General features: G+C 53.5%; 1 protein-coding gene across 1 annotated transcript in view; it reads left to right on the top strand.

Annotated features, from left to right (window-relative positions):
• LOC128722028 (calcium-activated chloride channel regulator 1-like) overlaps positions 1–15739 on the top strand; it is a 39770-nt gene extending 24031 nt beyond the window's left edge. Inside the window, exons 2-3 of the mRNA XM_053815839.1 lie at positions 11703–13737; positions 13817–15739. Of these exons, the coding sequence (XP_053671814.1) occupies positions 11703–13737; positions 13817–15561 (3780 nt within the window). The 3' untranslated portion in view covers positions 15562–15739. The remainder of the gene's footprint in view (positions 1–11702; positions 13738–13816) is intronic.
• The last annotated feature ends 1011 nt before the right edge of the window (positions 15740–16750 follow it).

The following is a 16750-nucleotide window of genomic DNA, read 5'->3' on the forward strand; positions in this document are numbered from 1 at the left end:
CCACTAATTAGAATACATGTCGCATGGCCGCGAAGTGGAGAATGTTTGCTTTTATGATTAGACTTTACTTTTTATGATCGTTGCCGATGTGTTTTCACTCACTCCGGGTCCGGACATCGAGCAAAAGTGCAATAAAAATCAAGCAGTGCTAGAGAACCGGGGGCTCGAACCGCACACAACTAGAACCCGTGCTAATGGGCGAATAAAAAACGCTCACTTAACGATTCCCGGAGCCCTTGGGACACTCCATATAAGCCCCACGGACATGTATGCTCAAAATCAGCTTCATAATAAAAACATATTCACTCCACTCAACAACCCAGCAACACGGGTCGTCTGGCGGAGATCCCATGGAGCCAGCTCGAACTGCAAAGACAAACATGGCCATAAAACGGGATTAAGGGTGCCCGGTGTGAGGCGTTCTTGGGATGCTGCGAGATGGTGGCAAGAATAGAAACACACCAAATGTTCCACTGCAACATCATAACGAATGTGGTCCAGCAAATCTTCTGCCGACCCGGACCCGACCGAAGCATTGTCGTTGGGTCGTTTCGTCGGGAGCAAGTCGGTGTCGAGCCAACGGTACTGGACGGCTGGACTGGCGAAGAATTCATAGCGACGGTTTAATTGAATTAATTAACGTTAAAATGCTATATTTACACACAGCCCGGCAGGTGGCACCGGGTGCCAGTAGCTTTCGGTTTATGAACCGACTGATTCTCGCTCGAAAGAAGCTCCGGGGCTCGATTTTGGCCACCCAAAAAAACGGCTCGCTCGAATGGAAAACTTTTCCACACCGTCACCTTTGGCTGGCCCTTAGGGGCCCATACTGCATGCGATCGATTGGTCATCGCAAGGGTTGCTTGCCTCGAGCGGAATACCAATCAATTCTCACGCCGTCACGCCGATCGTCGGCACTTCGATTGCACTCAGCGGTCCAGCAGCGCCGCTGGCACGACGGTGGAATTTTAACACAAACGCTTGGTGGGCTGCAACTAAGAAGCGATCGAAATGGTGAGACACATTTCTAATGCACCCTGCATCCCTGGAGCCGCTCTCGTTGCGTTGCACCATTGCTGACTTTTGCTCTCGACGGTGGGGGCAGTCTCGGTAAAAATGGTCGAAAAATGGCAGCCCACGACGTGACCGGACTGTGCTTATCAGGGTTCCGGGCCCCGCCAGGAACGCTGTCCGCATCCATTGGGGCGAGTTTATTGCGATTGTTAGCGAGTGGTGTTCTAAGTGACGATAGAAAGGAAAGTTTGCGACGCCAGACGGGCTTCATCAAACGCGGTGTGTGGTTCGAGCTGTTTCCTTGAAGGCGATGAAAAACAGCACCACCAATCGGATGGGGACGAAAACACGTTCGGAATCAGCTTATGGGTTTAAAGAAAAATTTGCACACTCCATCACCGTGGGCGAACGCGCACGCCTACCTGACCGTTTGATGTTGGGAAGCAGCACGAAATGGGACGCATCAAATAATCGGATCGGAAAACCCCGTCCCATCGAGCGAGAGGAAAAGACGTACAAATAAAACAATGTTCGCTTCACATGCAGCACAGCAGCAAGCGCTTGGTGGTACCGCATTATTTGCGCTCATCGATGCCAAGCTCCACTCCGGAAGCATAAATATGCGCCCCAGCGGAAGCATGATGGTGGACTATTTGTTCGAAAGCATCATTCTGCCATTTTGGTTCCGATCGGTGGCTGATTTATCGAGCAGCATTTGCCCACGAACGGTACCGTTGGTGAGGCATTTATTTTAGTGCATCAATCTGGATAAAAGCCACCGTGTGTCCACCGAACGGCGCTTTCACGCTGCTGTCAATCACAGACCAACAGAACGGTGGAGAAATGCTTCACGCTCTATCGGGCTATCGGGCTGCGTTGTGGGAAAAGGCGTAATTGCAAGAGCAAGAGAAAAAGCACTCGATAAATTGGAAAAACACACACTGCACCGTAGCCAAGTGGAGCAAGTGACACTGGCCACTAAACTATAGTTGCGGTAAATTACGACGCCGGTAATGACGCCTCTCGATGTGGAACGTGGCCGTGTAAGATACGCGCGTCGTGGAATCCTTTAGCTCCTCTCGCGGGCCTGGCCCGCTTTCCATATTTTCCATAAGCGTGTCCGGTTTTCTTCCCACCTTCTATTATGCTTCCCATCAGCGCTTGGTGCAGTGCGATTTTGTGACACCGCCCGCTGCTGTTGCTGCGCTTCAGTTCCCAGGCGCGAGTGCAACGTCGCAATGCAACTGCAACCGAGCGACCGCACGGTGTGGTGAATTGAAAATGATGATGCAAATTTTTCTTTGCTCTCGTTCGCGACCGTCCCCAACGTGGACGCCGCTTCGCCTCTCGGCTTCGGCTAATGATTTCGGTGCTTTCTTGGGAAATTGATTTTCTGCTCGAGTCCCACCCGGAAGGTGGGAAGTGGGCCGTGCCCGGTGACGACGATTATCGACCCCCTGTTCGCGTCTAGGAAGGGCACGGCTGGAACGGCCCTTGAACTAGGGTGTCCACGTCCACGATCGGGCGCGAGTCGTGCGAGATCGTTCGCTGGGAAGATCGCACATGGCCCATGGCGGGGACGACGATCGAGCCCGCTGATAGCCGGTACAGCACCTCGCGGGTTTGGCGGACACGTTCGCATGGAAAGGCTGCAACTGCAAGTGACCTTTCGCAAACACTGCAAACGATGCGACGGCATAATAAGCGCTCACGCGGACGGTCCAATCAGCCATCCTCTCACTGTCGCCGCCGCCGGTGCAAAACGCTATGCAAACGATTTCAATACCAGGGCCCCAGGGTGAAATGGGAGACACGCGAAGCGAGTGGGAAGATGCATCCCCGTCTTTCCGGATGATCGGGGTAGTTTTCTCGCACCCGAAGTCGTGCATCCCCGCGAGGCATCCGTTGGCTTTGGAGCGCCAAATCACGGTGGGATATCTTTTAAAATGCAGAAAGCATGTTTCACCCGGGGCCAAATCGAGATTGCGATTCCCAAGCGCGCGCGCGCGCCTCTGCGAGTTCGCTTCCTGCGTCTTCTTTCGCCGTCCTTTACCGCTCTTATCGCAGTATCACGCGCGTGCGGGTGTGTGTTTGTTGCACACACTTGCTTCGATACTTGGGGCTTATTTCAATATCACCAGCCTTTCCGTAGCTCGGTCGACATTTTGTTGTGGACTCGACGCTTTTCCCGCTGCCAACGCTGGACCGTGGAAAGTACCTTCTACCAGTGGAAGCGAAAGATGAAAAAGACACACACACACACACACACACCAACACCCGTCGGGGGATGGGAAAATTGTTTGCTCATCCTGCGGGAGGTTCCCACCAACCGTCCAAGCACTGACTTTCTACGCTTTCCCGCGCTTTGTTTTCGGAAGGATCTTTTCCTTTATTTTTTTTCCTTCTTTCTTTCATTGGCCCATGAAAACTTTGCCATTCTTGCGGTTAGTCGGGAAATGCTGCGGTGTGATGGCTGACGAACGTCGATTGTGGTTTGGTCTGGGTCTGAGGTCCCCACACCCGTCAAACCTTCCACGAAGCCCCCGACCGACCGAGCAACGTGTGTTTACATGTGTGGGATTTTTGGGTGGCTTTTGTGGCCCGGTCATGCTAATAAAACTTATCTTTTCCCCGGCTGGCATCCTTCACTCGGCGACCCGGTGCTCTGCTTTCAGGTGAGAAAATCGAAAAACCGAGCACTCGGGCGGCAACAGGCAACAGGTTTTGCGCCAACGGTGTGATGATTGATAAGAAATGAATGCATCCTTTTTGTTTTACTCCTTTAATGGCTCCTCAACCATCCAGCGAGGTGGACTAGTTTCACGTCGCTTTGATGCTTCCCGCCGGCAGAGGCAGACTTTTCCGATGGCTTTTCAGTTTATCGGGCGCACATCGTGAGATCCTCGAGCGAACGACATTAGAAGCAATCGGGTGCGAGGGCACATGTGGGCTTTATTATCTGCGCGCCCGATTGATAGCCCATTCCACCCGCCCGAAGTGTATTACGGGCAACTGGCCACTTTCCGGGCGGCCATAACATAAAGCCAAACATACGACCTAATTTAACGAGCTGCTCGTTTTCCTCCTCGTCGTCTGTTTTTTTTTTGGCTGCCTCCTTTTTTTTGGGCCGCATAAAACACGCACGACCGAAATACAACGACAGCAGAAACAAAACGAAACAACTAAGGCGGATGGCGAATAAAAATTACCCCAAAAGGCGGAAACATGCCCGCAAAACTTGCACTATAATGCCTGCGGAAAGATTATAACTCATAATCCACATCCCTGCGAAGGGCGCCCGAGATGAGATACAAAAAAAAAGGGACACCCTCCTCGTTGGCATAAACCCACCCGAAAACGGTGGCGACGGAAAATTCGCCACACACACACACATCCTGCTGGTGTCCTTATGGCCAAGCGCCAGAATAAATAAAAGCCCCGGCCGGGTGCCCGGGCGAATGCGCTCATTTCGGGCGACATTATTTCGAAGCCAACGAAAGGCGGCTCGGAAAACTTTATTGCCAATATAGCGCAGTTTCGCGCGGGATGCCACCGGGAAGTCGCCATTTCGGAAGGTCGAGAGCCACACGGTTTCGTGCTGACAGTTGAATGTTTGCGGTTTACTGCACGATCAGACCATGGCCTCAAGACTCATCCTGTGTGCTTGCTCGTGTGCCTCGCGGGCGCCCGCTTTCTTAAGCTGGTCACGCAGAAGACGTTTGCCGCGGGAAGATGAATAGTATCGCACTAATTGCATTGGCGGATCCGCACGAAAGGTGAAATGCGCGAACAGGCACCAGTTGGGGGCCGGAATGCTGGAATGGCTCACGCGCAGGAAGCACCCCAGCAAAAGGGCCAGAGTCGAGGTGCTCGAGTCGTGATGCTGGCATCGCAACGCAGAAGACGCGCTCGAGGACGCCCGGGGGAGGCGCAATAAACAACTGAAATAATAATAATTGTCGTGATTTGAAGTCACGTTCTGCAGTACATTAGCATGCTTCGTTTCACCGACCGGTGTCTCCGATCCGTTCTTGGGTTCGTTCTGGGTTCCGGATGGCCGGAGGCCGCGACCTCGCGAGCCGCTCGTTCTCGGCGTGCCGATAGTGGGGCACTTTTAATTAAATTTAAAAGAAAACTAAACGAATCCGGCTCGGCCACTTACGGAAAGAGGCCCCGTAGGAAAGTAACGCCGAAACCGCCTATCTGCGCGGTTTCGGATTTATTTCTCTCGCCGCCCTCGAATCCTCGAATCCAACGGGGGGCTGTCAAGCCTAATGGGCTGGATGGGCCCGCGGGAGAGAACTTTTTAAAAAGATACCGCGTGCGTGATCTGTTCCATGCTGCGGGCCCCAAGCGGACCCAATCCAATGCGGGGCCGACGAAACGAAAACCGACCGATTTCGGTGCCCTCCAGGGCCGCCAGAGCAGCGACCCAAGATTACCGACAATATTGCGCTTTAATGGTTCGTAATCTAACTTTAAATGCCGGCCTGGACCATCGCGTGCGTTTCACGGGTGGAAACATTCCATTCTAGCTGGAATACGACGCTCCCTTAGGGTGACCCGGCTCCATCAAGCGGGTCAAACCTTTCCGATGGGTCATCCGCACGGACGCGCGAAAGATTTTAGCCCTCCAGCGCGTGCCCGGAGTGTCTTGACGCGATCCAAACTGAAGGTGCGAGCGGCGAAAACTTAATGTATCAATTCCCCGGTCAGCTCCGGGATCGCGCTCGGCAAGCGTCACCTCGGAGACGATAAAACTGTCAATTACACGTGATTTTATGCCTGCCCACGGCACGATGGCCGATCGGTGAAGGCGAAACCCCGGAAAGTGGACACTGGATGGGCCGCGGTTTAACGATCGATCGAACAAATTAAAGGTGACCGGCGCGAGCACGCACTCGGAGCTGACGCCGTAAATTAAAGCTCGTTTAATGTGCGAGTCCGCGGAGTTGTTTGCGGAGACGCTCGCGACTGGTTTGTGTCGAAAGCGGGGCTATAAAGTCGACCAGGCAAATGCTAGGATTCGCGCCACCCGGATGGGCTGCGAAGCCTAAGTTCGAGCGTGGTTTTGGCGGGTTTTTTGAGGCTAATCATACACCGCGCGATATGCAACGGAGCGCTGGCCGGGTGGACGAGAAAACACGCGAAAGTTCTCCGCGCGCACCGGCGGGATTCTATCCAAAATTTCGTGTGCTCCTCCAACAACAGGCCCTTTGGCGTATTGCATGCACGCCCAACCAGGGACGAGTTTCTGCGAAGGTTAAGGAAAGTTTTCTCGCGACGGCGCTCTCTCGAACGGTGGGAGAAAAAAAAGGCCCTTACCATGGTCATGTGGAAGCGGGTTTGAGCAGGCATATAATTTACCCGTGTGAAGTTTTTAACGAGTTTTTAAGAGCCACTCATTTTCGAGCACTTCGCGCTGCGCGCCCTCGGCAGGACAGGAAATTCCATCCGAGGTTCGCAGAGAAACTAGCGCGGAAAATCAAACAACGCGCGTCGTTGCCATGCGCCTGAAATCCACCCCGTTCTCGTTGGGTGCGTTGGGTGTTTGCATTGCGAAATCTGCACACGCAGGAGCGAACTAGTGCCATCATTTGCATTCCGGAGTGACCGACAAAGTGACTCACGGGGAGAGAGAGAGAGAGAGAGAGAGAGAAAGAGAGAAAAAATGGTGGTATGTTACAAACAAAAAAATTGAACCACTCACGATTGGTTTTCCCCGACGCAGGACGCAGAAACCGATGCGATGAATCGAACCATTAATCGAACCAGCGAGACAATCCTTGACATTCCGCCTAATTAGAATTGTTTCGAACCAGCAACAAATAGTTCCGAAGAAATCCGTTTATCATCCGGACCGGCAGGGTTGCGAATTTCGATCCCAATTAGCCACCGATCGGTGGTTGTGCCGCCGAATTTTTACATTTCCACCCAACTCCGAGACGCAACCGAACAAATCTATCGCCCCAACCCTGACCGGTTCACGGCACGATTTGCCCGAGGATTTGCCAAACAAAAAAAACGTGACCCATCACGCCGGCAAACGGCAAGCTTGCACCGCAATTCAGCGCAACCCCTTGAGGCTTGGTCTGGTCCCGAGCCCGATCATTATGCGGTATCATCCCGGCCCGGAATTCGTGGCAAGGGATGGTGCGTTCGGTTGCATTTTTGGGTCGGTGCGCTAATTGACCGGGGTTTCGTTTTAGCACATGCTTCCGCGCCGTTTGCAGTGCCATCGGTGCATTCTTGGGAAATGCGGAATAAAACGCGCATCGTAGCATGGGATTTTCGGTGCCGAGCCACGGTTCCGAGTCCGGGCATTCCTAGATCGCTGAATCAGAGCAGCGTGCAGCTAAACCACACTTTTTTTCCCGCTCGTCTTGATGATGATTTCATAAACGTTTCAAGCCGCAAACCGCGCATCATTCCCGTGGTAATAAAATACTTCATCTCAACGTAAAACCCCCGTCGTCTAGGACGTGTTTCAATAAACGATTTCCGATCATCGCTTCGCATGAAAAATGGATTTTCGTCCATGAAGCCAGTGAGCGGTAAATTGATACGGCTCAGTTTTTTTTCCCCTCCATCCAAAGGCCCGGCCGATAAACTCACTCAGTCTGGGAGGGCAAAACTAGTGCCACAGTCGGGAAACCCTCGGCTGGGAGAAGGTAAATATTTGTAAACAGCTGTTCCCTCGGATTGTGCCATCGGAAAGGACCAAAATTGCCTTTTGTCGGCTTGATGGGCTCCGTCCAAGCGTGTCCGACCTGTGCCTACCTGTGCCGTGGCAGGTTTCCGGGACACGCACGTGAGCCTGCGGCGGACAAACCGTGGAACGGCCGTAAAATCGATCGGATCGAGACGGAGAAAAACATAAAGCGATCGTCTAATATTGCGCATAAATAGAATCGGACCAGAAAACGAACCCAAAAAAGGAAGGCACACATAGGGAGCAGGGTGGGAGAAACAAAAAATATCGTCCCGTCATCAAACAATCAATCGAAGGAAATTTCACTTTTCACTCCCATGCACTTTAAGGTGGGTGCGTGCGTGTGCGTGCGTGTGCGTGTGTGTGTGTGCGGGTTCTTTTTTTTCTATTTCTTTCTTGTTTCCTTTGTTCAGCCTCAGCTTACCGCCAGGTCCGACGCAACAAACTAAACAACAAAAATCACACACATCCATCTCAAAAGAGCTCGTCGGCAAAAAAAAGGAGACCGAAATCCGATAATACCACCGTGTAGCGTTACCATTCAACCAGAAATGTCACCGTAAAAGCCCTCCGGGCTCGGTGTCGTGCATTGGAATCGATTCGCGGCTGCCAACGAAAGCGTGAGAAAAATCTCGTCTCCTTCGCGGTCCGCCAGCCATCGCTAAGCCGTTTGTCGGTGTGTTCTCGTCCCTGCGAGGCTTCATTTCGAGCGCCCACAACTCGCGAGGGCTCCATCGCGGCAAAGCTACTGAGAGGCGCGCAGTTCTTCTACTTGCCTGCAAAAGTTGCACCATCCCAGCTCGATCGTTCGAACGGCGATCGAGTCTTCCTTCGTTTTGTTTCATATTTCACTTCTCGCATTGCTTCACCGAGCCGCGGGGAAAATATGTTTAAATACTCGAGCCTCTTGCCATTACATCGGCGTACAGAGCTACCTTCATTCAGAGGGAGCCAAACCGCGAAGTGCGCGAGCTCCACAGGCCCCGCTGGGTTTTGTATTATTATTATTATTTTTTCATTTCATCTTTTTTTCTATAATGCTTCACGTCGATTCTCCCATTCGAAGACCATCTGGCGGTTGGGTTGGAATTCCACCGGTTCCGCGATTGCGCGCGAACCCGTACCGAGCCACCATAATCATGCGCCAGCCGAGACCATCTTTCGAGCCGAGGCTGCCTAATCATTCAATGATTGAATCTCGGTTCGTTCACTCCTTCAACCACGGGCTATCGCCGTTCTTCATCGACGTGCAAGTGGGTTTTGTAATCAAGCAACAGCAGCGACCGCTGATTTACGTGACGCTGTGTGTGCTGCGCTTGATTGAATTTTGCTCAATTTGCATCGCGTCCCTGAGCAACCTGCCCGGTCACCGCTCACCATCGCTCGAGGTGGCATTTGTTTTTACCCCAGCTTCGGTCTGGCCAGCGCGATTCGAATTGAGTCCGACTTTTCCTATCCTGCATTACCAGGCGCGCTTACGAGTAGTACGACCTGTTCGGCGGACAATAAGCGATCGGGCAACATACAGGAACAGAATGAAAAAAGAAAAAACCAGTCAAACAAAACCAAACAACATCATAAACCACCCGTAACCGAGTCGCTTCTCCACAGCCCGTGCCATCAGTGGCATCGGTGGGTTGCTGCCGATCGCGTCTGAGGGCTGCCTTTTTTTTCTGTTGCCCTCTTCGATTCGTTTGCTAGCCGTTGTTTGCTGGTCGGCGGTTGGTGCTGCTGCTGCTGCTGCTGCGTTTATTAATTTTGTTTTTGTTTTTCTTCGTGTTTGCCCTTTTCGGGCCGCCACTCGAAAGTTCAAGCACTGTGCACTGTGTGTTCGTTCTACTGGCGGTGTGCACCTTGACTTTTGCCGTGGCTTAGAACTCGTCCCATCGCATCGTATCGCTTGAGCGAACCATCTTGCGTGCGCGCGCACAAAAATCCCATCGGACACAAAACATCAACAGGTGGTCAAGAGACGAACCCCCGTTTAAGTTTTTTTTTCTTTCGGGGAGACCTTTATTTCGGTCTTTCTCTCCCACCGCTTCGGGCTCCACGATGTTCGTCCGTGGTTTGGAGAGGGAAAAGTAGAAAGCATAAGCATAAGCCAGCCGATCCTAGATGCTTGAGATTTGTCCCGCTAACGGCGACTCCGTCTCCAGCATCCACACGCGACGCCGGCCAGGATTGGTGTTTTTTCCCATCCCAAAGCGCCTTGCTCGTGCGCACCCTGCTAGACCTATTCCAAATCGGGGTTGAGCATAATAAATTTTACCTCGCAGCCATCGCTTTCAGCCGCACGAAGCTTTTTTTTTTGCGCAATGCGCGACCCTCGGCAGAAGTGACAGTCCTAGCGGCTACGAGGGCTTAAGCCTCGACGGGCTGGGAAACTGTCTCGTTTGCGATGCTCGCCCGAAGTGGCCCACTCCCGGCAGCGCACCGGAGTACCGGTTCGAATGTATCTTCGCCTTTGACAGCGAGTTCGTGAGTGCGGGCTTTGGCATCGAAGCCGCAAACAAGTTTTGCGCCATTCGAGCGCTTCTTCGCTGTGCCGATCCATCGAATGATGAATGCCCTTTTCAGCTTAACGCCAGCCACCGGGCCGGGGAGCAAAATCAGGACTTTAGAAAGGTCGCACGTCGCTAGACGGTTGCGTTTTACCGAGACCCACCACAATCGGGCAGATGCGGCTGTCAAATTGTTGTCTCCCCAAGGCGGCAAAGGCTTAGGGTTTCCGACGAACCGGCGGCAAATGCAGCTGCATCCGTGCAGATGCAGCAGCACGGGGCTCGCATGATCACGCGGGATTGCGCCCGAAATTAAACCCCATCCGAATGGGCAAGAAAGAGAAACAAAGGTAAATTTAATGCCCATTAAGCCCGCGTGCGCCACCTGGACGGGGCGTATCGAATGTGCCACGCAAACAGATCGCGGTGTTGGTGCGTGGCGCAAAATCTTCCCTCGAACGAGCAGATCGAACAACCAAGCAAACCCGTGGGCCATGTGAGAAAGTGCGAAACGCCAAACATGCCCCCAAAAAACAATCCAAAAAAACCAAAGCCCCAGCCACGGCCACGTCCAAAAGGCCACCTGTCGCTGGGTTGCGTTGTGTGTTTGATTTTTCTTTTCCCTTGGCGCGCATCCTCGCCATCGGAGGGGCGCATGAATAATTAAGATTCGAGATACGCTTGCGCAAGGTTCGGCGTGGCGTACACGCAGCCTCTCCGAGGGACGCCCGCGAGAATCGGCTTTGACGTCCACGCGTCCTTAGCCGGCTGGGATGGGATCATCACGCCCGAATCGATCGAAAGTCGACCGAAATGCGTGACCTCACTTTCCATTCCGGTCACAGACGTGCGCAGAGGCGTACACTGCGACACTGGGCCCGTGGACGCATGTGCGACGCTCTAATGGATCGGCCATTAGAGAAACCCATTTCATCCGCCCCGGGACGAACGCGCGTACTTCGATCGATCACACGTGACTAGGTTTTTATTTTCATTTTGCCTCTTTCCCATGCCACCGACGGTGCTTGCGATGACGATGATGATGATGATGATGATGATGATGGTGGAGCTGGCCACTGGCAAATGAAAGCGAAAAAGCGATGAATTTGAATCCATTTTCGTGCCGGGAAGGTCATTATGAAATGTTCGCACAATTACCATTGCTCAAGCTCTTGCCAGAGCAGCAGAACTCACGAAACCCACGGTCTCCGACGCGGCCGAATGTCGGTCATCGAACAGGGGTGGTTCACGTTTGGCCTCGGGCAATGCGAACTGAGAAAGGAAGGGCCTTCTGCCGCGAACGTTGTGCGGTGTGGTTCGTCTTCACTGATAATAATTGATGGTTAGGAGATTTTTGCTGGGAGTCGTTTCATCTAGCTCGCGGGAATGTATGGAACCGTTTCAAGATCTACCAACGAATGTATTGCCCAAATTCCTGTACCTAATACGTTCCACATTCTGTTTCTTCGCTGCAGATTATGCTGACATCCGCCTCGCAGTACCTGTTTAATGCGCTCGATAGTCGCGTATACTTCGGCGAAGTGTCCGTGATCCTGCCGAACCATTGGCCGCAGTCCTGCATCCCGTACAACCAGACACGCACATCGGCGAGTGGCGAAACGGCGGATGTTACAATCCGGCCACACACCAAGGCGGAACCCTCGATCTGGACGCAACAGTACGCCGGATGTGGCGAGTCCGGTGAGCAGATCTACATCGATCCGGAGATCCTGGGCCGTGAAACGATCTGGCGGGAGTTTATCCGCGAATGGGCCAAATATCGGTACGGTGTGTTCGATGAAATCGGGTACGATCGCGATCCGGTGTACCCGCGGTGCTACATCAACGATGAGCATAAGGTCAAGCTGACGGGCTGCTCGGACGCTCCCGTCAACGATGAAGGACTCTGTGGAAGCCCATCCTCACCGGTGCCAGTGCCGTACAACATCAGCCGCGTGCTGGATCCAAACGCGCGCACTAGCATCATGTTTGCCGCCGAATCCAAGAGCGTTACCATGTTCTGTGATGAGGGCACGCACAACCGGTACGCACCTACAAAACATAATCAGATGTGTGACCGGCGGAGTACCTACGATGTGATCCTGAAGCACACGGACTTTGCGCCCCAGAACCAGATGGAGTTCAACCCGTCGGTGATCATCAACACCGTGCCAAAGTTCAGCTACAAATCGCGCAAGCTAACGCGTTACGTGCTCGTGATCGGACAAACGTTTGTGATGCGCGAACGCGAAACCTGGAGCTTCCTGCGGCGTGCCATCCGGAAGTGGATCGTGTACGATCTGCCAGCAACCAAGACGGAGATTGGGATTGCGTTGGCCAATGACACGGCGACATACGACACGTTGCCGATCACCTCACTGCAGATCGAGAAGAATAAGGACCGGATTGCGTCCTTTATCCCGTATACCTCGAGCGATCTGAATCGACCAACTTGTCTGAGCTGTGGCATCTCGGATGCGATCCACATGCTGAACGAGCAGACACGCCACCATGGACCGGCCAGTTCGATCATTCTGGTGATCGCACCCGGGATGGACATTGAGCACGAATCGCTAGCACGCTCGGCCCGAGCTTCTAAGATCCGGATCGCGACCATCAACTACCCGGTGGTGGAACCACGCCGTCCACTGGACGCACTAGCGCACGAAACCGGTGGCAGCGCGTACTCCGTGTTCGAGTGTCGTGATAACTCGGAAAAGTCGCTGGTCACCACGTACTTCGAGCTGTCGAACGCGCTCTTCAACATCGGTAAGCTGTACTACGAAGGTAACCGGAACGAGTTCCCGGTGGAGATTTTCCGGCGCGTGCTAGTCGATTCGGTAGGTGAAACGAACTCTCAGCGCAGCAGCCGTACGGTAACGGGCAACTTCATGCTAGACCCGTTCATGGGTCCACCGGCCGAGTTCTTCATCTACGTGCACAACTCCGAAAACCCGCTCGTCTCGAACGTGCGCCTTACGAACCCAAACGGCATCGTTTACTCCTCCATGAGTGACGCACGCGCCTCCGTACGGCAGCTATCGCTGCTTTCCACGATCAACGAAACTGGCATCTGGAATTACTCGATCGAACGGTTCCAGGGCAATCCGCAGCCTCACTACGTGCAGGTGATTGCGACACCTCGCTCAAAGTACGCTCCCGTCATCGCAGCTCGAGCCTGGGTTCAACGTGGCAAGGCCGGTGGCCCTATCGTGGTGTACGCCGAGGTTAAGAAGGGTGATCTCCCGGTGGTGTCGGCACAGGTCGAAGTCACCGTCACGAAGCTGGAGCGCATCTGCGAGCGGTTCCGTGAACCAGTGGTACAAGGTACTGAGCGTTTCTTGCTACTTGACACCGGCGCTGGTGATCCGGACATCACTAAAGGCGATGGCGTGTACTCGAGGTACTTCAACGCGGACGAGTTCGGTGGTCCAGGAACGTACCAACTGGAGGTGACTGTGAGCGATCGAGGCAATACGGCCTACACGCTAGCGGATGGAGCAAGTTACAGTAAGTACCACAAACAGGACGATGTGCTCTGGGGGCTCGAGCGATGTCTGATTGTTCTCTCCATTTTCCACTCTTTCAGCCACGGCGTCTGGCGGACAACCGGGACGTTGCTGCGGTAGTACGGTGCCCATCCCTCAGAAGCAATCGCTGGACTCCTTCGAGCGCATCCTGTCGCCGGTGACGATCTTCGTCTCTCAAGCGGACCTGATCAACGTCGCTAAGGTACCGGTGGGTCGCATCAGTGATCTCAGTGCCGACGTGGAAGGCATGAAAGTGCGGCTTAGTTGGACTTCACCTGACATGGGCGGGAAGAACGTGGCTCGGTACGAGGTAAAGTACGCCACCACGATCAAGGACATCGTGGATAACTTCGACACGGCGGCCGTGCTGTGGCACCATGACACTCCGTTCACGTTCTCCATCGGTGAGGGTAGCGAATTTACGATGAATATCACCCACGAGCCGCATCTGTTCGGTCAGATCCTGTACTTTGCCGTGCGGCCATACGCGACACTCACGAAGGACGCGGAACCAGGACCAATCTCGAACTACGTGCGTGCGTTCGTGATGAAACCCAAGCCGACGACACTGTTCCCGCCACCATCTACGGGCGGCACGGAAAGCTACGATTCAATTTGGTCTTCGTACGACGGCATCGCCAAGAACGGAGACGACAGCATGGACATCATCCCGCGCATCGCGAAATCTATGGATCTAGGTCCAGAGCTGCTGTTACCCATCATCGCCGGCATCATTCTGCTGCTGGCGCTCATTCTCATCTACTGCTGGTTCTGTGTGGTAAAGAAACGTCACGACACGCACGACGACGAGCAGAAGAAGCCGATCAAGTCGTTCAAAAGCGACACCAAGCTCACCACCAGCCACAGCGTGATCGTGACGGCAGCCGGTAACGGATCATCGCCTTCATCCAACTCGACCACGTCGTCGTCCTCGTCACCGAACCATCAGGCAACTGGTCACGGTCAAACTACGCTCCCACAATCCAACTCGTACGATCTGGGACTCGGTGATCACCAGACGGTGGGCATTCCAACGATCTACAACATCGACGATGACGTGTTGCTGGCCAAGAAGCGCTATAGTGCCGTCATCAACATGGGCCCACCGGCCCACCCGATGGAGCAACAGCTTATCGAGGAGCTCAAGCAGCAGCAGCACATCATCGACACGCAGTCCTTCATCATGCCAGGACACGGTGGTCCCACCGGTAACGGATCGATCGTGCAGAACAACAACAACAACAACTGCAGCGTGAGCATCATCTCAACCACCTCGAACAACACCACGCTAACGCGCACGTACAACCCAAGTACGGGCACGATCATGGTCGGTGGACGCACGCTCAGCCCATACGAGTCCTGGTCGGCATCGCAACTGCTGCAGGAGCATGAGCAACAACACCAGCGACGCCACAGCCCACCGCTTATCGAGGATCTCATCGACAACAACGTGCAGCAGTCGTTCTACAACGCCGGTCAACCCCACGGGCAACAGCTTCACCAGCAACACGCGCACGTGCTCGGTCAACCTGGCTCGGATCAGCTGTCGCTGCTCAACAACAACCACCTGAACGAGAACGGTTCGCCACCGGTGCCGCCATTGCCGATCTACACCACAAGCCCAAGCGTGGGTCCTACGCCGTCCGCAACCGTGGGCAATACGACGTCCTACGTGTATGGCCATGGCCAGAGCCACGGGTCGTCGGTGAGCTCGGTGAACAGTGGTCTTGGTGGGGCACAAAATGGCGGATCCGCGATCAGCGGCACTGACACGAAGAAGCGCCGTAATGTGACCATGGTCTAAGGATCCAAGCAAGGATTTGGAGTCTCGAGGACTTGGGCACCGAAGAACGGCATCGGCAGCAGAGTCTCGCCTTTCCAAAGAATGCTATTTCGGGCCGATCTGGTCATGCGGCTTCTTCGAAGAACCCACCAACCTTGGTGCCCTTGAGCCCGGGTGTCCGTGATCCGTAAAGTGCGAACTAGTCAACGTTAAGGAGGATTTCGTTTTTTTTTTTCATTTAGACAGGATGGTTTTCTTCCCCGTGCCGCTGCGAGTGTACGCAAGCAAAGGGTGCCCGACTTTGGATAAGTTTTAGATAAGCATTTTACAGTTCTGAGTTCTGAGCAGCTGTGCACCGTTGGGGTGCCTCGCGAGGCCGCAGTGTTGAGCGCGAAAGTGATAGAAGTACCGAGAAGCGGAGGAATGTCCGCAAACCCGTCGTGAACTGTAGATAAATCAATACCGTGGCATTAGCACGACTGTACGAGCCAGCGAGCAGGAGAAAGGTTAATCAAAGAAGGATCTAAACCGTAGCATTAGCAAACCAAAAAATAGTATGATTGAGGACAGCGAACCAACCCGACTGGTGTAGACTTAAAGCACGAGGACGATAGGAGTACTGCGGTAAAGCAACGCATTTACGAGGTGCCTCTGCACCAACGACGTGCAGAACTTGTGGCATTAATGAGAAACGAAATTTTAAGTCTGATGGGATGGATCCAAACGGCCAGTACGGCTCCTCCGTGGGCTGTAGCGTTGAATGTATGTGAACTTGCTTTTGGTGAGATGTTGTTCTTTCGATTGTTTGCGAGTAAGATTTATTATATAAGAGACAGATTTATAAGATATTAGGAACGAAAATCTGCTAGCCCTCCGATACGATGCGTCGTTCGGGTATACGCACAGCGGAGTGAAGATATGTAAATACGTGGCGGCAGAACATGCGATGTGTGACTTTCACGAGGATCACGTGCGCGATCATGCTCGGACACTTGTTGTGTCCATTGGAGAGCCTTGCAAAGCTGTGGCCATGACGCAACGTTAGGATGAACGGAAATTGCCTAGCACTGAGGGAATATTAACCATAATTACGCGAAACTGTTCTCTATGTGTGTGTGTGTGTTTGAGTGTGAGTCCGTGTTGTTAGGTGGAAGAAATCAGCGGAGGAAAGCAGTCCGTGGCGCTTCAAAGCCCTTCTTTAAGCAAGCAA

Source organism: Anopheles nili, chromosome 2 (genome assembly GCF_943737925.1).
Source record: "Anopheles nili chromosome 2, idAnoNiliSN_F5_01, whole genome shotgun sequence".
Classification (NCBI taxonomy): domain Eukaryota; kingdom Metazoa; phylum Arthropoda; class Insecta; order Diptera; family Culicidae; genus Anopheles; species Anopheles nili.